The 25,059-nt window shown below is 39.8% G+C and overlaps 1 protein-coding gene across 2 annotated transcripts in view; it reads left to right on the top strand.

The window, feature by feature from the left end:
• Window positions 1–8,394: 8,394 nt before the first annotated feature.
• Window positions 8,395–25,059, top strand: part of NKAIN2 (sodium/potassium transporting ATPase interacting 2) — a gene marked incomplete at both ends in the record, with an annotated part of 975,603 nt that continues 958,938 nt past the window's right edge. For both annotated transcript variants that reach the window (XM_079716233.1, XM_079716234.1), the window contains one exon: window positions 8,395–8,448. In XM_079716233.1, the coding sequence (XP_079572359.1) occupies window positions 8,395–8,448 (54 nt within the window). The remainder of the gene's footprint in view (window positions 8,449–25,059) is intronic.

The following is a 25,059-nucleotide window of genomic DNA, read 5'->3' on the forward strand; positions in this document are numbered from 1 at the left end:
GCTGCTCTCTCTCTACATCCCATCTTCTATTAGCGTCTGCTCATCAAAGAAAGAGGACGTCATTCAGAGGAGGGTTCTGACTAGGGAGCAAGGAGAGGAAAACTCACCACTTTCAGCCCCTGAACGGATGGGGGAAAGTAGATCTGTGGCAGAAGTTGGAGGAGCAGACACAAGGAAAGGTGTTTCACAGTCTTTTCCCATCTGCTCTGATGAGGCTGAAATCCCTGCATGGTGGGTGTAGATTGAGGGCAAAGTCTAAAGGAGAATTGTTTTGCCACATTTCTCACTCCCACAACCCCAACAGGGGGCGGCAGTGCCACAGTAAAATTGGCAAGGTGATGTGATTGGAGAGAGTGAAGGCCTGGGTACAGTTCTCCAGTGTCCCCTGGACTCCTGAGTCATGTGGACAGTATCCGGAAATTCTCTGTGGTCCCACTGAGGAATCTTGAGTCAGGCTGGCAGTGCTGGCTGACGTACAATGACAATGTTGTGATGTCCAGAGAACTGGTTGTTGGGCTGAACAGTATTCTGACTAATGAGAGTTTTATTATGATTTGAAGTTAGTGCTTATGTGGTTTTGCCAAGAAGGCATATGTGAAGACAAAAATAGTATGGGAAGGGGAGATCATTGGCCGTGCCCCCCGCCCAAGATCATTATCAGAAGGTATCAAAGAAACACCCATATTTTCCACAGAATGCCTGGGCAAAGCCTCCTGAAAGCATCTCACAATCACTGTCTTCACTGCACAATTCCAGGATGGGCAATGGAGGCGGAACGGATTTACGAGGAAGTCATGCTCCTGTACTCCAGCTCACAGCGAAAGAAGGAATACCAGAAATGCCTGCCTCCTTCATCCACCTCCAGGTTTAAAAGACAATTTAAATTCAGCATCCCACCTTCTCCCTCAAAAAGGGAAAACAAACATTTGATTAGAATACTATATTTATATTACTGAACATCTTAGCTATAAAAAAGAAACAACTGTGTTTAGGGATTTATTTTTCTTCCCTTCAGAAGCTCAGAATATACCACCCTGTTAGGATTTTGAATTAATCCTATTATAAGTAAGTACACTACATCTACTTTCCTAACACCTCTCATTATCACTTTCTAATATTGTATTAAATTAGTATTTATTAAGGTTGTAGAAGGATAAACTGGGGAAAGCACAGCAAATAAAGAAATTGTACAGTAATTACATTATCAGGAAAGATACTTTCAAGCTGTGCAGTAAATCTTAATTACATAGAAAAAAAAGTAGAGTACATATTACTACTGCCTCACTAAAACTAATCATTTGTTTAGTATTATTCTATTGAATGGTTTAAATACTTTACTCCTCATCTTGTAATTGTAGGAAATGAATCTCAGCTTTTAATTGGCTTTTGAGAATGTGAAGTCATTTGAATGGATGGAATATATTTTTTCTACTTCCCTTCTCCACAGAATATGAAACTCAAATTATTACTAATCGATTCTTATCAGAGCACCACTTTCTTTCATATTAAATCAACTGGTTTCTCTGAGATATTAGTATAAAGTTAACTTTTTGATTGTGACACTAGTATTGACATCTAAATTTTAATTTTTACTTATTTCAATTTTCAAGAAATAGTAAGTTCCCTTTAATTATGATTCAGTGGTTAAAACAGAGGTTTGAAAACATGGCCCTCAGCTTCTCTGACATTCCTCCACTCATGGGGGTGGGCACCTAGGTCTCCCCTCCTTTAAGTAGGGTGGTCTTGTGACTTCCTTGGAACTAATAGACTCTGGCGGTAGTGGAGCTGGGTGACTTTTGAGGCTGGGTGATAAAGGGCAGTACAGCTTCTCCCTTGTGTGCTGGCACCTTGTGCTTGGAGCCCTCGGCTGCCATATAAGAAGTCTGACTCCTCTGTGGCCGTCATGCTGTGAGGAAGCCAAGCTGCAAGAGAGGCCACATGTAGGTGACCTGCTCTGCAGTCCTGGTCTTCAAGTCCTTCCAGCCCATGTGCCAGATGTGTGAGTGAGTGAAGCTTTGGGTGATCTCTGCCCCCAGCCACAGAGCCATTCCCTGTCTTGGAGTTTCTCCAGCTGAAGCCCCAGTGTGGAGCCGAGAAACTTCCCCAACTGAGCCCTCTCCAAATTCCCGACCTATAGAACCCTTGAGCGTAATAAAATCACTGTTCAAAGCCGTTACATTTGGAGTGGATTGTTACCCAAATATAGCAACTAGAACTCCTGGCTTATCCTTACACTTATTTTCCAGTTCTTCGTGTTGAAGAAAAAATCAGCACAACTTAGAGGAAAATAAAAAGATGACAATACAGATTTTCTAATCTCTGATAAATATTTTTTTCCTAAAATTGCATGTCTTTCTATGAGATAATTTATTAAAATAACAACTGAGTCTTATTATTTGTAAAATAATTGTATTAATATGCCTTAGAATATCTCATAATAAATATGATTGAAGTGTTAAAAATGCTCAAGTTAATGTATGCAATTTATCTCCAGCAAATAGGTACTGAAATCTCAGCATATTTATGGTACTTTACTTGATCTTATAAGTAAAATTTACATAAATTACAAATTAAAATAATTTAATTGAGAAGGATATAACCCAAATGGTATTTAATACAAAAACACGACTGGTTACGCACTGACCATAACACAGCTCTGTCCTTACCATGGCATAATCTGTCATCGTGGCTTATCAATGTCTCTGGAGGCCAGCATTTTGGTCACGTAGATAAATGGATTTTTATTGCTATGGTCTGTACTACAGAATCTGTCATTAGATAATATTATTAGAAATGGACTCGAACTTTCAAGAGGAATCATCACAGGAAAGTGAGAGTCAATGTGATATATTTTTAGGCCACAGTCCATCTCAGCATATTTACTAGGTATTTAATAAATAATTAGTGCATAAAAGACACACAAATTAAAATAGAAGGTGAAAAAGTATTTGAAAAATGATAATATTCATTACTGATAAAGGCAGAGGGGATCTGGCAAGCACATTCCCTACACGTGTAAATCTGTAGAAATCCTCAGAGGAAATCTGGATTTATTTATCAAAAGCATCGTAATTTTGCTCATTCTTTGTCTCACGAGTTCACTTCTAGAAATGTATAACAAGGAAATAACCAAAACATAGGTGATGACACGCCTAAACATTTAAATATTATAAAATGTATAATATTGAAACATTGGAAGCAAACTGTATTGGTTTTCTATAGCTGCTATGAAAACTTACCACAAGTTTAGTGGCTTAAAACAGCACATTAATTATCTTACACTTTTATAGGTCAGAAGTCTGACAGGGGTCTCAGTTGGCTAAAATCAAGCTGTGGGCATAAATGTATTCCTCCTGAAAGCTATGAGAGAGATTCTGTTTCTCAGCCTTTCTAGCTTCCAGAGGACACCTACATTCCTTGAATCATAACCTCCTTCCCCCATCTACAAATCCAGCAATGGTGCATTGAATGTCTTCTCATCTTGCATCTCCTGACCCTTCTTTCATTATCTTTTCTTTCTCCCCACCCCCCAGATGTTCTCAGCTTTTAAGGGCCAAGTGATTAGATTGGGACCACCTGAATAATCCAGACTCTTCTCCCCATCTCAAGGTTCTTAATGTAATCATGTATTCAAAAATCTGTTTTGCCATGTGAAGTAACATATTCACAGGTTCTAGGGATTACTGTGTGGACATATTTGAGGGGCCATTATTCTGCCCACCACCAAGGGGGGAAAGTGGGGCTGGGTGGTGGTGGGATGAATTGGGAGATTGGGATTGACATGTATACACTGATAAAATAGATAACTAATAAGGACCTGCTGTATAGCACAGGGAACTCCACTCCGCTGTACAGTAGAAACTAACACAACATTGTAAAACAACTATACCCCAATTAAAAAAAAAAACTTGTATGTCTAAGAAAAAGATATGAATTAAATAACTGGGATACTTGCTTACATTGGAAGGTTATGTAGTCATTAAGGCTGCGTTGTATGCAGAATAACGATAACTAACAATGTTAAAATGTTAACTATGGGCCAGGCACTGTTCTAAAAGCTTTACATATATTGACATTACGTAATGCTCCCAACAACCTTATGATATATGTGCATTATTACTCCATGCCCCCTTTTATAAAGAAGCTAAGGTACAGAGAACTAAGTGATTTGCAGGTTACACAGTTGATAAGTGGAAGTCAAACTGGCTGCAGAGTCCATGAGTTTAATAGTTAATAATTTGGACATATGTTCTAATCTATTGTTAAGTGAAAAAAAGTAGATTAAGATATATTACACATGATATAATCCCATTTTTGTAGTTTGTGCAAAAATGAAAGATTATCTCTGGATGGAAGGATTATGAGTGATTATTTTCTTTTTTAATTTATTTTGAAAATACTGTTTTCTAATAGCTGTTATTTTCCAAACAAGAAAAAAAAATCCAAGTTTGTACAAATATACAGTGAATTAAATGTTGGTTTTGTGATTGTAATGTTAATTGCTGCCTTTATGTTTTCAAACTATAATGAATGGAGACCGAGTAAAACTCAGAGTGAAATTGCTCAGTGGTGTTACAAAGCCAATGTAACACATTCTCCCCACAGAAACAAGGTAATTAAAAATAGCTGTGCCACCAGACTAGTCAACAAAAGCCCTTAGCACCTTACAGAGCTGAATAGTATACAACTTTATACTCATATACTATATAGTACACGACTAAACAAAAGTGCCATCGCCATTCCAATTTGAGGTGTCTCTCTCCTTCACGCACATCTATGGGACAGTTGGAATTCTCTCTCTAGTCTTTTCCACTAAGGCTCCAAAGATAACAGGAAACAGAACAGGAAGGGCATGGCCACCTTAAGGAATGGAACTTCAACCCTAACTACAGCACATTTTCACAAGGCAGGCATAGCCTATATGCTATCTAAAAGATATGATGTGATTTAAGTTTAGAGGTAATGAAGTATGATCTCAATAAAGCTGGAAAAAAGAGACAACTAAGTTTGTCATCATCCTTATAAATATTTTTAAGTCATCACTTCTGTATGGAATTCTAAAAGAACGACAAGCAAGTACAGTAAAATGCCAATATGAAAGTACACAAAGGAAAAGCAGATTTTGATGACCCACAGACATGCCTTCACCACTCTAATTGTGCCACAGAGAACATATGCGTCTGTGATCAAGACATAGTAGTCCCCCTTTATCCATGGAGGATGTGTTCCAAGACCGCCAGTGGATGCCTGAAACCACTGATAGTACAGAACCCTGTACACAAGGGTATCTTTAAAACGAGCATTGCATCAACTCACCAGTTTCCTGTGAGTAATGAACGAGATGATGTAGGGGCAGCACGTAAGGCAGTGGGTGCACGCAGTAAATGCAACGGCAGGTGCAACACTGAATGCGCTTCTGGTTCACTCTTCTGAGAACAGTGACAGTGATGTCAGATCAGGAATAAAAACTCCTAAAGACTGCCTTCTGCTGGGTTTCTCCAGAGGCAGCCCTGACACAGGATTTGATTGAAGTGGTTTATTGCTGAGTTGATCTCAGGAAGCACCGGTAGAGGAGTAGGGAAATGGGGCAGGGAAGGGAAGGAAGCTAATTCAGAAGGCAGGAACGAGCATGCCTCAAGGTTTCACAGCTCTGGGTTGAGAAAGTTGGGGAATTTATCCACCAACTCCCATCCATTACTGGGTGAAGGTTGCTCTTGAGGCTGTACCTTCACTCCCAGTCAAGCACCTCCTGTGGGCAGAAAAAGCCTGTAACAGTCCCAGGTGCTTGCAGAAAGAAGATGGGCATGTTCTAAAGGGCAAGAATCCAGGGACTATGCATGGGGTGCTGAGAGTCAGCTACAGACAGCGTTATGTTACCCTTTTACCTGTTCAGCCTAAAGGCCACTCAGGCTGTTGCTGGTTGCTGGGAAACCATTGCAGGATTATAGATGAATCCACTGAAATGCACTGTTGCAATTATGAATTTTAAAAGGGAACAGAATGCTTTTCATAATATGGCAACAGGTTCTTTAAGCATTAGAAAGCATTAACTTAACAGCTTTCTTTTTGCTTGGCAATACAAAATACCTACACTCCCAGCAGCTACTGGACAGCTAACCTGTGTGTAAAAACAGAATAACAACGAAAAGAAACACTTGCCACCAGACACCTCTGGCTTCAGTTTCACCAAGTATTTTGGAGCAGCTATTACTTGTTAGGCCCTTCCATGGGTAAGAGCACATATTGGGCTCTCATCATTTCATTAAACTTCGAAAGACACTTTTCAGAGAAAAGGCCATTTACAAGTGGGGCGATTAAAATCGGGCATTCTCATTATAGTAACAAAATACCCACATTCTCCAAATTTAACAAGTCAAATAACAAGTCTAATCTCTTTTCCGCTGTCTACAGTTGACAAATCATTTCTGAAAATTCAGTCCCACGCTTCTGGAGACTAGGGTCCCTATGCCCTATTCAATTTATTTATATTTAGTCATTCTGATACGTCATTATTTATTCAAAGGAAGCAATCATTTTGGGGTCCATATTTGTGGTTCCCAGCATAATATTATCCGACACAAATACCATTTTCTCAGTAGGGCCAAATCCCATTTGCTAGGGAAAGCTCTTTGCTTGATGTAGTTTCAACAGTCTTCATCTCTTCGGGGGGGTGTGGGAAGATACTTGCTACTTAGTTTCCTAAACCGTTCTCTTTTCTTACCAATCTTGCCCCTTCATACCAACGACTCAGTACCTCAGCGGATCTCTACGCCACACCTTCACTTCCTGGGGAAGTTAGAAATGCTTTGACAAGCGGCTCAGGTCTGTAAAGAAAACACTGACCCTTGGATCCCGACACCCAGACCCCAGGGGACGCCACCTGGACCAGTCTGCTTCGCTCTTCAGCTTTCCACCCGCAGGTGGCAGCAACGGGCTCCGAAGCGTGTGTCTCCGCAGGTTACAGGAGCCGAGGCACAGCTTCTGGCTGGCGTTCCAGAGCGAGGGCTGCAGCATCCACCTCCAGGAATCCACATCCAGCCGGGACGGCCCCTGAGGCTGAAGTCGTCAAGTTTTGAAATTGTCTCTGATCCTTTCATTTCCTGAGTGAAAACAAACAACAGTTTGAAGCAGCAACGACAACTCATTGCGTCCCTACTTCCCCCAGTTCCCAATTTTCCCACCAACTCCAGCAGCAACCCGGCCCCTTTTCCGGAGCAGGGTCTGTTCCGTAACTCTCTACGCTCCGGCCCTTGCACATCCTTGGGAGCCGGGTGCCGGGCGGCTGGCAGTGCGTCGGCAACCGCTGCGTCCCTTCTCCTCCGACCAGTCTGCCACGCGGGCTTTCCGGCCGGTCGGGATGCCAGGGCTGCACTCCTATTTCATCACCCATCCTCCTTCCCTAACCCTCCTCTTCGTCCCTTTTTCCCCAAACACACGCAGGCACACAAGCTGCTCGGTCGCGCATAGTGCTCCGGGCTCGGCTGCGGGAGCAGGACCGACACAAGCCCAGCAAGCTACGGACACGCCGCCCGGACTCTTCAGCCCGCGGGCCCCAGTGTCCCCACCGCCGCAGCCGCCGCTTCTGCGTCGCTCCTTCCCGCCTAGACACCGCCGCCAACAGCCCCCTCGGCTGCAGCCCCGGCAGGGCTGGAGGAAGTTGACGCTTTGGGAGGGGCGGCGGGGAGCAGGTTGAAGGATTTGTTGTAGGAGGATTAACACATCTGGGGGAGGGGAGGGGCAGCGCCGCGGCAGGACGCGGCGCGGACCCGGCGCGGACCCGGCAACCCTGCGCGCAGCAGCCTCGGCCGCCGCCTCCCGGGACCGCGGAGCCCGGACGCCCCCGCCCGGCCCGCGCCCCGCCCCCGCCCGCTAGGGCCCGCAGCGCGGGGTGCAGAGGAGCCGCGGGAGGCGCAGGGAGGCGGGCAGCGCCCCGCGCGCGCTTCTGCCACCCCCGGAGCCGGCGCGCGGAGAGCGCCGGGCGAGCGCGCGTCGGGCGGCGGCCGCGCTGGGGGGCGTGGGGCGAGGCGGCGCGGGGAGCGGCGGGGGCGAAACTTCGAGGCCAGATGCCCGAGGGCACGGCGGCGCTGCGAGGCTGCCGCTGCTGCCCCTGCGGGCCCCGGGCGCGTCTCCGCGGGCGGCGCTGCCCGCGGCGCGGCGTGTGCACCGAGCGAGTGAAGGTATGTGTGGCGGGCGCGGCTGGAGCTGCCGCCGCCACCGCCGCCGCGCTAGCAGGTCCTAATGCCTGTCACTTCCCAGGACGCTGGCAGCTACAGCCCGGAGCCCACGAGCCCTCGGCAGGTTTGCCTGTCCTTCCCCGCGATCTGATTGGATAAAGTGGGGGCTCGACGGTGGCCGACGTGGGACAGTTTGGCTGTGGCAGGGGTCTCGGAAACCATGGGTTATTGCAGTGGCAGGTGCACGCTTATCTTTATCTGTGGCATGCAACTGGTAAGTGACACTTGGGTCCTCTTATTCTGTAACGTGCCTTTGAGATAGTGGGCAGGGGAGTGTAGTAAAAGGTCTGCCATTGATTAGAACGGAAGAAAAAAGAAAAGAAAAGGTGACAGATACACTGCCTATATTTAAAATGCTTTCAGGGAGACGCACTGTGGGGTACAGGACAGGTGAGGCCTTCCGTCCCCGCCTGTTTCTTTCCCTCTGAAGACAGTTTGGCAGGTGCGGGTTAAACTTGTCTTTAATTTCTTTAAGCAAAGCAAGAGGTAGCTCTTGTTCTTTTATGCTTTGCGTTCCTATTAATGTAACAACGTGGTGGTCACATGTAATTTACTATACAGGTGTTAAAACAAGAGAAATAACGGAATTTTTGACTTTTCTTCTATGTAGTAATTTTTGCAGTATCTTCGTTTCTTCATTGACGTGTATTATTTTTCAAGGAGTATATTGTCTTATAAGTATAATGCTCTAACAAACCACTGTGTAGTGCAGATGGTATCCTTACAGCAGTCTGATCTACAGGACACATTGAGTTTTAAAAGTATGTAGATTGAAGAGAAATACTTAGATGAACTCAGCGACAGCATTGCCATAGACTGAACCAGTAGCCTTGAAATCACAATTATTACAAACAATTCTAAGGAAAAATATTATATCTTACATTATCTATGTAATTGCTCCTGAAATAGATACTGTTGTCTGATCCTGTGGGATGGAGAATTATATGTACTTTTTGAGGAATGTTGTACAGTTGCAAAGAGGCAAGGAGCCAATAATGGAAAACGTCACGTCTCTGAATTTAAATTCCCTAAGGGCAATAGAAGGAGGGGCTGAGCATAGTTTAGAGGTGAAAAATAGACCACTTTAAGTGGTTAATTTGAGGTAGGAGGTACTTGCTCACTCCTGTTATCAAACAGCTTTCCTTGGAAAGTATAAATTAATCTGAATAGCCACCCACATTTCCAACAATTGTTTCATAAAGACTGAAAGGACTACAAGACTGGAGACGATATCTAAGAGCCCAATCAGTAACCAAAAGAGCAAGAATTTGCTATTGAAACTGATAAGTGTTCTTCATTGTTTATCAGTTGTCATGAAGCCCGCGAACGGTTGTTGTTGTTTTCTTTAATATTTAGCTGAAGCAGTGCTTTCAGTTGTATATTGTCTCAAGAATGTTTTTCTTTCCCAGGAAAGTTATCTGATAATGTATATTTTGATCTGTGAATTACTTCTGTACTTGGTTGTAAGAAAAAGAAGGTAGAACTATAAATATAATTTTAAGAATGTAACATTTTCTCAGTGACATGTAAAACAGTTTATTTTTCTATACCACATATTCAGTTAAGTTCTGCAGTAAAGTTTTTTTTTCACTCTTAATGATAAAGCTGATCAGAACAACGAGTTTACTTTGGAAAACCATCAGTAAGCCCAGGTGTGCCAAACTGTATAAACATTTTCAAAACATTCTTATGTTCATATATGATTCAGAAAAGAATACATTTGCTGATTCACTGTGTAAAAGCATAAAGCTGTGAGAATGGGTGGGTAAGAGTACTCTTATGCTCTTTTCAATTTTGAATTTTTAAAATGTGATTTAGCTTTTTATCTTTTAACATAGTAGGGCTTTATTATGGTAGATGTAGGCATTAGATCTATATGGCATTTTGTGTGATGAATACAAACTCAAGAACTTAAACAGTTTTAGAAAAACATAAATATACAAATAGGAAGCTTAATATACAAAGTAGCATAATAAGGCTAAAGGTGTGTGTGTGTGTGTGTGTGTTTGTGTGCATGCATATATTCAATGGTGTGTTGGAGAGGTGTTATATCACTTATGAAACAGAAATTCTGAATCAAAGCTAAGTTCTCTAACAAAATAGAAGTAGCAGCAATATAGAAGTGCTCAATCTAAGCATGTATACATTTGAATCCTAAGAGGTATATTAGGCTCTATAAGAATCATCTGATTTTTCCCATTCAGACTTTATGTACCACCAGGCTAATATAATTAACAGCCATGTTAATGCAGATGCAGAAGAAAAAACAAAGGACGAAGAACATCCAATTGTTTTGATAGGGTGAAATGATCACATTTAAAGGACTCCAGAGATTCCTGTTAATTGTTGTTTCTTAGAAATATAGTATTTAATTTTAAATAAAATAATTCTTTTGCAACTAGTTACAAAGCACTGTACGTGTGCATACAGTACACGTGTACAATAGGTGGGTGTTTATGTTTTTCTTTGTTCTTGATAGCTCTTTGAAAACTTTATGTATCTTTGAGCTATTATGAGTAAAGTTTGTTTCATAAGTAGCCAGGTTTCCGGAATGTACCATTGATTGCCCCAAAAGTTCACCTAGTTTTGTTTACTTCTGTAGTGTTTAGTGTGCGTTCTCGTAACATTTGGGTATTTTTTTGGAGCTGGACAGAAAATCTTAGATTTATTAAAATTAATTGAAGCCAAAATTGTCTAAGATAGAAACTTTATTAAGTTTCTTTGTTAAGTAACTATTAAGTCTCTAGGAACATTTGACTCCAATTTTGTAAGTAGAGTGTTTGCATTTTAACTAGACTTAAAGCAATATTTATGTCTGTGTAAACTTTCAGCTAACCTTAGAAGGAAATGAGGTAGCTTTAGTATTGTGGCGATGGGAACCTCATTCATCAGTATATTATTAGAGCAGACATAGTGTTTTGATCCTTTAACAAGCGAAGGACAGAGACAAAGCCTCCAGAGAAATTTACTTGTCAGGATTCTGTATCTTTGCTTTTAATTATGTTAAATGTGCATTTAATTTAATGTTTGACAGACAAGTGTGGATAAACATACATTCTTTTAAAAATCAGGAAATCAATTTATAAGACAAAAAATTAGAATTTCATACTGTAGAGATTTAATGTAAAACTTCCATTTATATGAAAAAGTGTCTGTCCATTTTATGAAAAAGTATCTGTCTCTATATATCATACATTAAAATCTTTGAGCTGAATGGTTACTCCAACTTCAGATTTTAGGGTGATTCCTATGAAAAAGCGGTGTGATCTCTGGAAACAGATTTGCTGCATGTGCAGAATCCAGCGTCTAAGCTCATAATCTGAAGAATGTTATTTTCTTTTTATCATTGCTGTCCTTAATGCTCAGAAACTGAAGATGTTAGTCACAAAAGGCATCACTGCATTTGCAGTGGTGGATATGGTGGTACAGGACAAGAACAATTTAACTTCTTATTTACAACTTTCAGCATTTTGTGAAAGAGTTTTTGCTATTTTTTTCTTCGACGTTTGGTTGAATCAAGGAGTACTTTATATAAAAGTTGAAAAAAATGCTCAAATATCTCAGATATTTCTCAGTGAAAAATCAGCCATAATATGGAAGAGCATAATTTATTTTAGTTTGAAAAGACAGCTTTGTTTTCAAGTAAAGAAATTAGAAATCGCCCACATTTTTGTACATTAGACTCCTTATTGGCACAAAGCATATGTATCATAAACTATTGAAAGAAAGTATAGATTTACATTGAACAGATTAACACTTGAAAATGCCAGTCTTGCCATGTGTTCTGTGAAGTATTGCTAACTTGGAGCAGGTGCAACTAACAATTAGGTTAGTACACATGTGCAGCTGCCTGGAGAAGCTCATTTGAAACAATTAAGAATGATCAGTTGTTTTCTACTGCATAGTTTCTAAGCATTTTTGGAGGTACAAATTTACTAGAGAAGGCCAAGAGTATATACATGGACTAACAACAATTTTATCATAATTATGGAGTGTTTCAGTGGTGTCGATCGTGATTTTATGCAGTGTTCATAGTTACAAGGTCTTTGGTTACTTAGAATAGAGCATTGACACGAAGTGGCTTGAAGAGTGCCGGTAGAATCTTATGATTTTCCTAGGGTACTTTTGACAAGTTTGAAAGTTCTCCAGAAGTATAGAACGTTATCTCTCACAATGCTCCCTCTCAGAGAATTTAAAATTTTAGATTCAAATGCCATTGGTAATAAAATCTTGAGGTCATTAATCGATCTGATTCATGGAGAAGACTAACAATTTCCACATAATATTTCAGAAACTTATGATGGAAATATATGCTAAGAGTTTGCTACGTTGTAAAATAATGATAACTTTCTTCCTTTTAAATGTTTTCTGTTTTTGCACCCCAATATTGTCATGCATGTTTTCGTCTTAAATTTACTCTTTCATTATAATTCAGCACTGCTTGGCTCTAACGTTGAGCAAAAAAGGATGTAGAAACTTCTTCCAGTGCCCAGCTCTGTTTCTTGGTTCACAGACCAAGGACAGCTTCTTTTTTCAAACACCCAAAGTTGCATAGAACGCTGTTTCCCCTTCTTTCTCAAATAAAGGCTTGAATGGGCGGCATCCCCTGTGCAGAATGCCAGAGTCATCTCTGGCTTGGGGCCCATATGTGGACAATGGCCCAGATATACAAATGGGCATTGCCACCAGCTTTTCCCTCTGATGCTGCTTTACTTTGGGGTCAGATTCTCTCCTTGCCCAGTCAAGAATTTCAGAATGGCAGCCAGGGACTCCTTAAAATAGGAGGTCTTTATTTCTTGGTCTGTTTCTTTCCTGTGCATGTGTGTACTTGACAAAATCTGAGACAGAAACACGTTTTAACATTTCTGCATTTATACTGGAAATAAAAATATTAAAATTATGGTGTCATTAAATATTTGTCTATACAGTTGTCCCTTGGTGTTTGCAGGGGATTGGTTCCAGGACCCTGCCCCTCTGTGGATCTTGCCTTTGATCCTCAAGTCCCTCATATAAAATGAGAGTCAGCCCTCCAGTATCTGTGGGTTTCCCTAAAATTTCAAGGGATTTGTTTCAGTTATTTAGTAGAATTTCAAGCAACTCAGTTTAGTTTTTCCAAAAATAGGTTTGAAAGTAATATTGCTAATAATTGCTTCCCTATTTCCATGCCTTATAGCACACAAATATCAGAAACCAAACATACACAGGAGAATTATTTCAGTTCTATTATTTCACCTGTAGAATGAACTCTTCTAATTTTGGTCCCTTTTTTCCCTTTGACTATTGTGTATTTTAAATATAATGAAATATATAGACCATCAAGATATGAAGTATTTAGGTTTTTTTTTTTCTCCATAACAACAATAGAATTAAGTACTGTATTTATACCTACATCATTTCTATTGCATGGAAATAGAAGTGTATGAAACATTTGTACCAGCCCTAGGAAATTGAAGAACATTTAAAAATCATGAAAGCACAAGATAAAATTATATCATTTTATTTTTGCAGATTAAGGTGGGAGATAAAATTTATAAACTGGTTTTCTCTTATTTTAATATCTCAGGTGTGTTTAGATTTGAAAGCTATTACTATTTAAAGGACGTAGTTGCTTCATCTTCCTGAAATCAGTTTTCCTTTTTTTCTTTTTCTTTTTTTTTTTTTTTTGCTTAAAGTCTAAAATGAGTATTGTGTCTGATAGAAATAGTCATAACATTTAATCTAATGCAAGCTATAGACTGTCTTTTTTTTTTTTTTTTTTTTTTTTAGCCTGGAATAGGAATAGAGTGACTTCTAATGCTAATAACTTTTACCTTTTAAATTATTTTGCATGCAAAATACAATGCAAATTTTGATCCATCTGAAAACAATTTTTGAAAAGTTTACAAATAAACTGATTTTTATGTGCACTTTGAAAAAACGTTCATCTTTATAATTTGTTATACTTTCAAAATCCAACTTTGTAAAATACTTTAAAAATAATGAAAACGTTAGTATTTATTGGAAGCTATTTCTGGCTAAATGCTAAACGTCTAAACGTGTTTTTTTCACTGATTCCTTTCCAATAATTCTATGAAGTAGGTAATAGATATTGATATCCCCATTTTACAGAGGAGGAAACAGGTTCTGGAAGTTCAAGCAACTTACTTAGGTCACCCCCTTAGTAAGTGGTAGAGCTTAGATTCAAACTCAAGTTTAACTTGACTTTAAGCCTGATGGAGGTTTTATCACTGCGTACATTGCATCCATTGCATCCATGTTCACCATGGAACATGAAATGGTAACAGTAGCTTACATTTGTTTTACTAACAAAGGCAGTATCATCTACCTATTGACTCCTGGTCAACACAGTAATCAACACAAGACTAAGCAGGCACAGAGAAGGCTTGATGCCAGGCCCCTATCCACACCTGGCTGGCCCACGTGGACTTGGGGTTTACCATCTTTGAACTGCCAGTGTGTGGACTAGAGAATCAAAGGAGAGGGTGCCCCTGCAAAGTTAGTGTCCCTGGCTGTTCCCACAAGATTTCAAATGTGCCCTAACACTGCAAAACACACTTGTCGTTGTACCCTAGAGAAATAACCCCTCATAGTAAGGCTGTATTTCTGTCATTGTTCAAGGGTAGAAAAAAAAGTTTCAGCCGCTCTGCATTTCTGGCCAACAGGGACTCGGACACTTTGATAGGTATGTTTAAAAAAGATTCCATGGGAAGAAAAAATGTATTTATTTTTCTCACATTCCTATTCTTTTTGAAGCCAGACCCTGATGAATGAATGAATGCAGAGTAATGTTATTTGCCTGTTGTTTCTATTGTTTTTAACATGTCTCAAATCCTAAGTCCACCTAGACCACTACTGGTGAGGATATTAGTTAAAATTACTGTTGTTGGAAATAACTTCAAGTGATAGGTTACTTAAAATATGCATTGCATTGAACATCCTAGAAAATTCTGGAACTACAGTGTGTGTCCGAATCACCTGTAGGGCTTTTCCCATACAAATCAATAGGCCCCACCCCAGTGTTTCTGATTCAGTAGGACAGAGACCTTAAATTTGCATTTCTGATGAGTTCCCAGGTGACACTGATGCTGCAGGTCAAACTTTGAGAATTACTGGTCTAGAACTTAGGTCTTCACTTAATGGTGTTGCAGGAGTGTGTGAACCTGTGTTTGAAATTCTTCAACCCAACTAGATAATTAGCTCATTTCTTCCTTTTGCCTGTTACTGATGTGAAGGAAAACTTCTCTTCGGGACCGTGTGTGCCTATTTCTGACTTCCAGCTTAGTCCTATTCAGAAGTTTAAGTAAGGGAAATGGTAGGTCTTTTCACAGCATTTGTATCTTTGCAATGAATAGAGAGAAAAATCTAAAAGCGATTCAGTGCCTCTAGTTTATACCCTCTATGCCTGGTAATGCTGGAGTGGAATTGGTCCCTTCAACTGCTTCTCTTTGCTAACCTAGCCCCTCAGTCTGAATTTCTGGAATAGCTTCTCGCTGTGCAAAACACAGCCCTGGGAGAGAGAGAGAGAGATCTGAGGGAATATGCTGAAAAAGCACTGGACTACGTGAGAAGGCAGATTTTTTTCTACCCTGTCTAGCGCTTCCATACGGGACAACTAAATAACTGTGACTTTGCTCAAGTCATTTATATTCCTGGGTGCTGTTTACTCATTTGGAAAGTGGGGCAAATAATTCCTGACCCATTTACCCTACAGAATGCTTAGGAGCATCTGAGAAAATGTGCTTCAAGTTTACATGAAAGAGCTTCACAAATGTGAAGCTTTATTGCTGTGTTACTTCTGATACCTAGAAAAATCTCTGTAATTATTACCAGTTTAATCTTTAAGAACTGTTCATCTAGTGAGACTGGGAGTAGTTGCAGGGACACCTATATATCATTTGACCAGTGGCCCTAGTTGCAAAAACTTGTTTCATTGTAGAAACATTTTTTTCTTCACCTATCCATCATTTTGGGGGTGGGGGGGCCGGTATATGAATAGTAGGTGCAAATGGTTTGAAATAGATAAACAATATGCTTATGTGTGTGATGTACCCACTTTAAGTGTTTTTTACGAATTAAACTTAGATTTCACAAAGCAGTCAGAGTTCTGCTTGGTCAGGCAGCATTCCGTGGGTGCTATCCTGCAAAACGCTCCCCCCCACCCCCCCGAACATGAGCTGTGAGACTAACTATGTTGTGGGGTGGAGCACTATAGTCACCCTCTCTCCCGCCCCCAAGGGGCATGATTCATGTTAGTGTATCTGCAGCTCCTAGAAGTCCTGCACTAAAGAAACCCCTGCTTAATTCCCTTTAAGTCTGCAAATACAAAGTGTTTGCAACAAACCAAGGAACCTCTTTTCTGATATCCCCTATTAACCTTGCATGGAACTAGTATTTCAGGAATAGTTTTCAGTGAAATACTACTCTAGGCTCAAGATGCAGTCTAAAAGTTAATAATATTAAATTATTATCTAAACAATACTTAATGACTAAAAATTCAGTGTGGAAACTCTTAACCTATTCAACAGGTATCTAACAAATAATAATACATAAAGATGTTTAAGAATATCAAGTATTAAAAAAAAATATCAAGTATTATTATTTGTAATTAAAGTAAATGAAGGGAAGCTTGTTTTCAAATACTTGACCATTTTTTTCATATGTTTTACTTGAGTTTCTTGCAGTTATGTTTTGGCCACTAAAATCACAACCCTCAACTTTGAAATTCAGTCAAGTCCAATTGCTGATGTTGCAAAGAGGGTGACATGTTGCAGGTTCCAAGGATGTTTGGAGCTTCAGAACACCTAGGAGAGGGCGTCTGCAGAAGCACTTTCTTTCTTTCTTTTTTTTTTTTAAGGAAACTCTGTTCTCAGATTGATTTTTAAAAATCTTTATTTATTTATTTATTTGGCCGCATCAGGTCTTAGTTGCGGCACGCGGGCTCTTTGTTGCGGCACGTGGGCTCTCTAGTTGTTGCACGTGGGCTCTAGAGTGTGTGAGCTTAGTTGCCCCATGGCATGTGGGATCTTAGGTCCTCGAACAGGGATTGAACCCATGTCCTCTGCATTGGAAGGCAGATTCTTGGCCACTGGACCACCAGGGAATACCCCAGAAGCACTTTCTTTTAGAAGCAGTGGCTGAGGAGCAATGCCTGTATCCTACATCTAAAACCAAACTCAGTCTTCCATCATACTCTAAATGTTTGCCTTTGCAGGGCAGGTGGTGAAGAGTCCTCATACTGACTTTTGTTTTCTAATCAATGCATACACTCAAAAACAGTAACACATTTTAAAACCCCAACAATGCTGCATTCTTTGAAAACAAATGAGTCTCGGTTTGGAATGGAGGAATCAAATCTCTCCTGCTAACAGAACTCTTTGTGTGCATCTGTATGGTGCTAATTACACAACAGAATAAGGAGGTATTTCAAATCCTTTAACTGACAGCTGTGTGTCAAATGATGGGCGATCAATTTTATGTCTGAAATGTTCAGTGGTAGGGAATTCATATGACCCTCTTCTAGCCATAGGAGATCTACAAGGCTAATCTTCCAGAGTATCATTTTTAAAAGAACAATCTCTGATGCCACTGAGAAACAAAAAGTGGGGAGGACTTCTACAGGCCCCAGTGAGCAGAGAGCATTAGAGCCTGGTGGTGTGCTGCCTTCTGCGGTCTTGGCCCTTGGAGAAGAGCTCTTTCTACTGCCTCGGCTTGAGTACCTCCTTTGTTACAGAGTCTGCAGTGGTGGGGGACAGCTTGCTCCTGGAAGTCATAATTCATCCCTGGGGACACAGTGATTCAGACCTCATTCTCTTAATCTGTAAAATAGGGATCATGGACTCTACAGGACATGTATCCAAGTGCTACCTATTTGCTCCACTTGATTACTCTGAGGGACAGAGATGAGATTAGGGTCTTATGGATGTGTTTAACTCTGGTTTTTGGCAGCAGTGAGGGAGCTGCATATCTATAGGATTTGGAAGCTACTGTAGATTTGAGAATACACAGGTGGTATATAAAGAGCCCTGGGTCTTTTTTTTTTTTCTTCTTCTTTTCTTTTTTAATAAAGTTTGTTCACAAATTTGATGATAGTGCATCTATAACTTGTGATTTCCTAAAATATAGGAGCTATATATACGATTATGTATTCCTTACCCTTACCAATAGAAATTAATGGAGTTTCATTTTTGTCCATCTTTCACAAAATGCAGTTACATTTTATTCAAACAAAAGATGGTAGTTATATTACAGCTGTTCAATAGCACTTATGAACCTGAGTTTTCCTTTTCTTTTTGCCTGGTATGAAAGGTTTTCAAATTTTTTCTACAGGATGGGTGGCAGTTGGGGGTGGGGGGAAGGGGAGTGTCTGGCTCCTGAATGTCTAATAGTTCACAAGCATGTAACACTACTTAAGATGATATATATTTTATTTTAAAATAAATTTATTTATTTGCTTTTATTTTTGGCTCTGTTGGATCTTCGTTGCTGCACATGAGCTTTTCTCTAGTTGAGGCGAGCAGGGGCTACTCTTCGGTGCGGTGTGCATGCGTCTCATTTTTGTGGCTTCTTTTGTTGTGGAGCACGGGCTCTAGGCGTGCGGGCTTCAGTAGTTGTGGCACGTGGGCTCAGTAGTTGTGGCTCGCAGGCTCTAGGTGTGTGGGCTTCAGTAGTTGTGGCCCACGGGCTTAGCTGCTCCGAGCATGTGGGATCTTCCCAGACCAGGGCTCGAACCCGTGTCCCCTGCATTGGCAGGTGGATTCTTAACCACTGCGCCACCAGGGAAGCCCAAGATGATGTATATTTTAAAGGACAGTCTTGTGAAGTCTGTGAAGTTAACTGTGGATTCATTAATGAATTTTCTCAAGACGTCTGGTTTTATCTAAAACATTCCTGGGAAGTTCCACAGGTTCTTAAGTTCTATGGGACAGTGCTTTCCCAGTTTAGCATTTTATAGACTGTCTCAGAATAGATTTGCTTTTGTTAAAAAAAAAAAAAACTGCCCTAAAAATTAGGCACATAGCATAAATTCAGTTTATGTTTAGTAAATGTAAATTTTGTAACAGCAGTGTTTGGTGACCTTTAATTATATGCCTCTCTTATTTTAATCCTTAGGGGAAACCTGTTGGTTTTCACTTTGTTTTCTCAAGAATGAGGTAGTAATGATCTCTTTGGTATTGCACCTACTTTGTACGGTTTTGTTAAGAACCATAGTGACCTAAAATCTTAGCTTTTCCCTTAAATTGAGAGAAATGAACCCTAGTGAGTCTTCTTTTTTTTGGAGATTTATATGGCAATTTGATGCAGAGTTTATACACAAAATAGTTTTGTTGCACGTTTGCTGCTGTTAGGCCCATCTTTTAATTTAATCTTTCCTAATGTGAATAAAAATGTTATATATTGAACTTTAAGGGGAATAGATGGATGAGCAATGTTAAAAAAGTCATAGACAGATCCTAATGTATAGGAAGAATGTCGCATTTTGGGTTGAAAAGTAATTCGGCAACAGTATCTTCTTTTACAAAATACATATCTCTGAAAGTCTTTCTGATGTGTTTGAATGCAGCCCTTAGACGGCCATTACCAGTCATGTGCTGGTAATGAGAGCCAGGTGTGCACATTGCCCTTCCTTGGGGTGTTGGGTGATGGAGAAGACCCAGTAAGACTCTAGGAATCAACTTGGAGTTGATTCCTAACCTGCAATGCTGTGTGTTAGTTATGATCATTTTAAAATAATGAATGAATCAATCAATCAATAATGGGAGGAAATTAAGCAATTACTAAATCAGTTTATCAAGTAGGATTTGTGAAACGTCCACACATGAATAGCATAATGACATGTACTGAATAAATTGTGTCTGTTTCTACCCTTTTGGCAATTAGGACATGATCTAACTGGAATGTCAAGCTGTGTTTTGTGAATTGATCTAATATCTAGTGGTTTTAATAATTGAAGATTATTTTAAATTGCAACCTGATCCTTATTATTTATTAGTTTACTAAGCCATCCAATTTACTTATTATGATAGTAGTTAAAATGTTTTAATGTTCTCTGTTCATTATGTGCTGTTAAGATCATATTTATGCTGACAGCAAATTAGATCAGTGTTGGTAAAAAGTAAATGTTGATGTAAACTGGGCCAACGTGATCCATTTTTTTAAAAAATGTGAATTCATACAGTTTAAATTCATATTATCTAATTTGAGACATTATTTAGATATTCTGAAAATTTAAAAATAGAGAAGTTAATTCTGTCCTTATGTTTCAGATCTGTGGAGTAGTAGTTTTTGCCTTTTTTGTGTATCACAAGCTCTTTTGAGAACCTATTAAAAGCTATGAACTCTTTCACCAGAAAAATGCCTGTACAACTAAAGAAGATTCACAAACTTCTCAACCTATTCCATAAAACATAGGTGAAAAATCCCCAATAAATTTTAAATTTCATTTCTTTTTTTTCGTGGGGGGGAGAGTGTCTACCATTTCATTAAGAGCTTCTGTAGTAGTACTATTTATTTGTTTATTTGTTTATTGAAGTATAGTTGATTACTTATCAGTAATTAAGTTACTTTGAATCCAGGGACATTTGAAGACATATATATATATATATATATATATATATGATATATACTACAATATATTGTTAAGATATATACACACATATGTAAGTACATACATGTGCGTTTGTAATACAAGGTAGGAGAAGCCAAGAGTGGATTTTGGGACCTAATGTAACTTAAAAGCTTTTGCACAGCAAAGGAAACCATAAAAAAATGAAAAGACGACCCTCAGAATGGGAGAAAATATTTGCAAATTAAGCAACTGACAAAGGATTAATCTCCAAAATGTAAAAGAAGCTCATGCAGCTCAATATCAAAAAAAAAAAAAAACAAATAACACAATCCAAAAATGGGTGGAAGACCTAAATAGACATTTCTCCAAAGAAGATATTCAGATTACCAACAAACACATGAAAGGATGCTCAACATCACTAATCATTAGAGAAATGCACATCAAAACCACAATGAGGTATCACCTCACACTGGTCAGAATGGCCATCATCAAAAAATCTACAAACAATAAATGCTGGAGAGGGTGTGGCGAAAAGGGAATCCTCTTGTACTGTTGGTGGGAATATAAATTAATACAGCCACTATGGAGAACAGTATGGAGGTTCTTTAAAAAACTAAAAATAGAACTACCATATGACCCAGCAATACCACTACTGGACTACTGGGCATATACCCTGAGAAAACCATAATTCAGAAAGAGCCATGTACCACAATGTTCATTGCAGCACTATTTACAATAGCCAGGACATGGAAGCAGCCCAAGTGTCCATCAACAGATGAATGGTTAAAGAAGATGTGGCACATATATACAATGGAATATTACTCAGCCATAAAAGAAATGAAACTGAGTTATTTGTAGTGAGGTGGATGGACCTAGAATCTGTCATACAGAGTGTAGTTAAGTCAGAAAGGTAAAAACAAATACCGTATGCTAACACATATCTATGGAATCTAAAAAAAAATATGGTTCTGATAAACCTAAGGGCAGGACAGGAATAAAGACAGACGTAGAGAATGGACTTGAGGGCATGGGGGGAAGGGGAAGCTGGGACAAAGTGAGAGAGTATCATTAACATATATACACTACCAAACGTAAAATAGATAGCTAGTGGGAAGCAGCTGAATAGCACAGGGAGATCAGCTCGGTGCTTTGTGATCACCTAGAGGAGTGGGATAGGGAGGGTGGGAGGGAGATGCAAGAGGGAGAGGATATATGTATACATATAGCTGATTCACTTTGATATACAGCAGAAACTAAGACAACATTGTAAAGCAATTATACTCCAATAAAGATGTTAAAAAAAAGTAGATTTGGGTAGCGGAAACAAACTGGACCTTTGTCAAAGATATTAAAGGATATGATACCTGAGAGTAACAGATAGTCGTGTAGATCCCTACAGTAGAATACAGAATGATAACTGCTGTAAGAGAAGTAAGAATAAACTACTGAGCAGATTTGGAGGAAGCTACAGGTTTTCTCCTCATAGGCTGATCTCACAAGGTATGAAGGGCTGGTGTAAGGTAGGTAAGATTTCTATAGCTAGAGACCGGAAGAAAGAGAATCCCAGAAGGAAGAATGATAGTAGCAAAAAGGTAAGAATGAAAGGGCATATGTATGGTACAATGAAGAATCTGACACACTGGCAAGTAGGGGAAAAACGGGAGGCAAAGCAGGGAATGGAAGGGGTGGGGGTCGTGCAGTTTGTGGATGGACTTGAACACTTTTGGAGGGAGTTTAATCTTATAGGATAGCATTTGTGTCTCTCTAGAAGTTAATTGTCAAAGTGAATGGCCTGCTTTCCCGCAGTAGAATAAGAAACCACGTGATGTGAGAGTAGGGTGGGGTTTGGGGCAAGCCCTGTGGGGAATGTGAAGGCAAAGAAGCAACAAATTAAATTGCTAAATTCATCAAAGACCTTAGCGAAACTGGGTGGCGTGCATTTGTAGGGGAACCAGATACGTCTCCATCATTACCCAACTTTCTGAGAGTTGGGATGGAAAAGCAGAAAATGGAAGTTTCCTCATTCTTAGATTGAACAAAACTGAGGGTCTGTGAGAGCTCTAAGCTGTGAGAATAGAATGTCTGACCAACTGTAGGACCAGGTGGGAAAGATTGATGTCAAAATGGGAAGGGGTAGTTCTATTACTGGAATCTTATTGCAAACTGGGGAATAAGGAGTTGGGTTCAAAAGAAGGGAGATAGTAGAAAAGGTGGGAGAAAGGTGATTGGTGAGAGACGACAGATATAGAAGTTTAGATCTTGGAGAGGAGTGATGTAGAAGCCCCTGATTGGCCACCAAATTAGATGGAAGGTTTAGTTTTCTCAAAGGATGAGAGGCAATGAGGTCCAGCTGTTAGAAGAACCATCATTCTGTATTTTGGCCTTAATAAAGATGGTCAGAAATATGGGACTGAAAAGGAACACAGCCAGGAGAGAACAAGGGTGTTGTGAGGATGGTAGATGTTTGTAATAATTTGGGGAGAGTTTGGTTTAACCAGGATGCTTAGGGAGAGTCAGGAGGCAGCTAGGATAAGGAGGATGAATTGGGAGGAATGGAAATGTTTGTTCAATGAGTATGTGAGCCGAGTGACTAAGGAAGAGCAAAGGTAGGCTTCAGGCAAAGCACTTTCTCAACTTCAACAATATTCCCATTTTGGATGATTCTTTGTAGTGGAGGCTGTTCTGTGCATTGCAGGATGTCTAGCAACATCCCTGGTCTCTACACACTAGATGCCAGTAGCATATTCCCAGTTGTGACAAGCAAAAATGCCTGTAGACATTGCCAAATTGCAAAATAGCCCCCTCATTGAGAACCACTCAGCTAAAAAGCAAGGTGCTAGAAAGAGCACTTAGAAATAACAGCAGGTTTCCTTCATAATAGATTTTGAGTTGTCCAGAGGACAGTGGAGGCGATTGCGAAGGGAAGATGAGCCTGGAGCCTGGCCGCTGTGTACCTGAGGGTCATGCCTTGAGGAGCACCGTGGCCTGGGTCACAGCCATCCCCTGGATCTATGGAAATAGAATCTTCGGGGAAGCAACCTAGCCATCTGGACATTTTGAAAACTCTCTAGGTGATTTTATTGTGTTTCCAAGCAGGTATATATTAAGGAGAGTGGGCTGGTGGACTAACAGCTATGAAGTTATGGAGAGCAACAGGAGGAAAGACAAAGGAGACTGGGAGGTAGGTTGAGCCGTACATTAGGGAAGGGGAGTACCAGGTAAGCCTTTGTGGGCATATCAACTGGAGAGGCAACACTGAATCTAGATTTATCTGAAAGCTACCTTTTATGGTCGATTATGTGTTCAACCAAGCTTTTACTTTCTTGGCTGTTTTGCTCAGTTTAGTTTGAGCCAGGTGGATGTTATATAAGACTCAGTGAATGTCATCTTTCCTTTGGTGCCAGTAAAGACTGTTGATGAATATTTGACACTTTTAATTTGTCCTTTCCCGAATCTGCTAGTCTGCTAAAATGCAGTATGTATGTCTGTGTGAAATTTCTTAATTAAGAAAGATTTCAGGTAAGGAGTATACATTGATTATAAGGTAGACATGTAATTGTTTACATGAAGAGCCAGGTGTGAGAAATTTTGGGTCAAATTATGAATTTCTAATTCAATAAAAAGAGTTGGATAAGAGTTAATAATATGATTATAACTTCAAAAGTAAACTTTTTTAAGACTCTAAAGAGTTGGGTAACTTTTCCTTGCTCCTATGGAAATATGCACACACAGACACACACAAATGATAACTACTGCCCTCCAGGAGCTTGCAATTAAAAAGTCTTAAACTGTTTATATTCCTTTGGTGATCCCCCAAACCCAAGAATATTCAACAACCATTGTAATATTTGATATCCTGATTTACCAGAAGGTCCATTTTTTGCTGAAGAAGTATAGTAAAACAACAGAGATTCGTCTTTTAAATGATCCTGTCTTAGATTGTATAATGTCTCTTTTTCCAACTTGATTTCTTTTTAACTCAGTCTTTTGGTGGACTCTAATTTTCATGCCTAGAGAGAGGGAAGTAAATGATAGATTTCTTGAAGGTCCCTTTAACTTGATGGTTTTATGATTAAATTTTGCATTTAAAAATTGCCTTGTTCTGGGAGATCCAGGCCTGAAGGTGCTTTTCCAGCTCCATATTTGTATGGAGAGCAATTAATATAGCACATCATGCATTTTTCTTTAATACAGTACAGGGCAAAATAGCAGTAATAGATGCAAAAAGACCTTTAATAAACTTGGAAGTAGGTGCGTATG

The sequence above is a fragment of the Hyperoodon ampullatus genome (assembly GCF_949752795.1).
Source record: "Hyperoodon ampullatus genome assembly, chromosome: 12".
NCBI lineage: Eukaryota > Metazoa > Chordata > Mammalia > Artiodactyla > Ziphiidae > Hyperoodon > Hyperoodon ampullatus.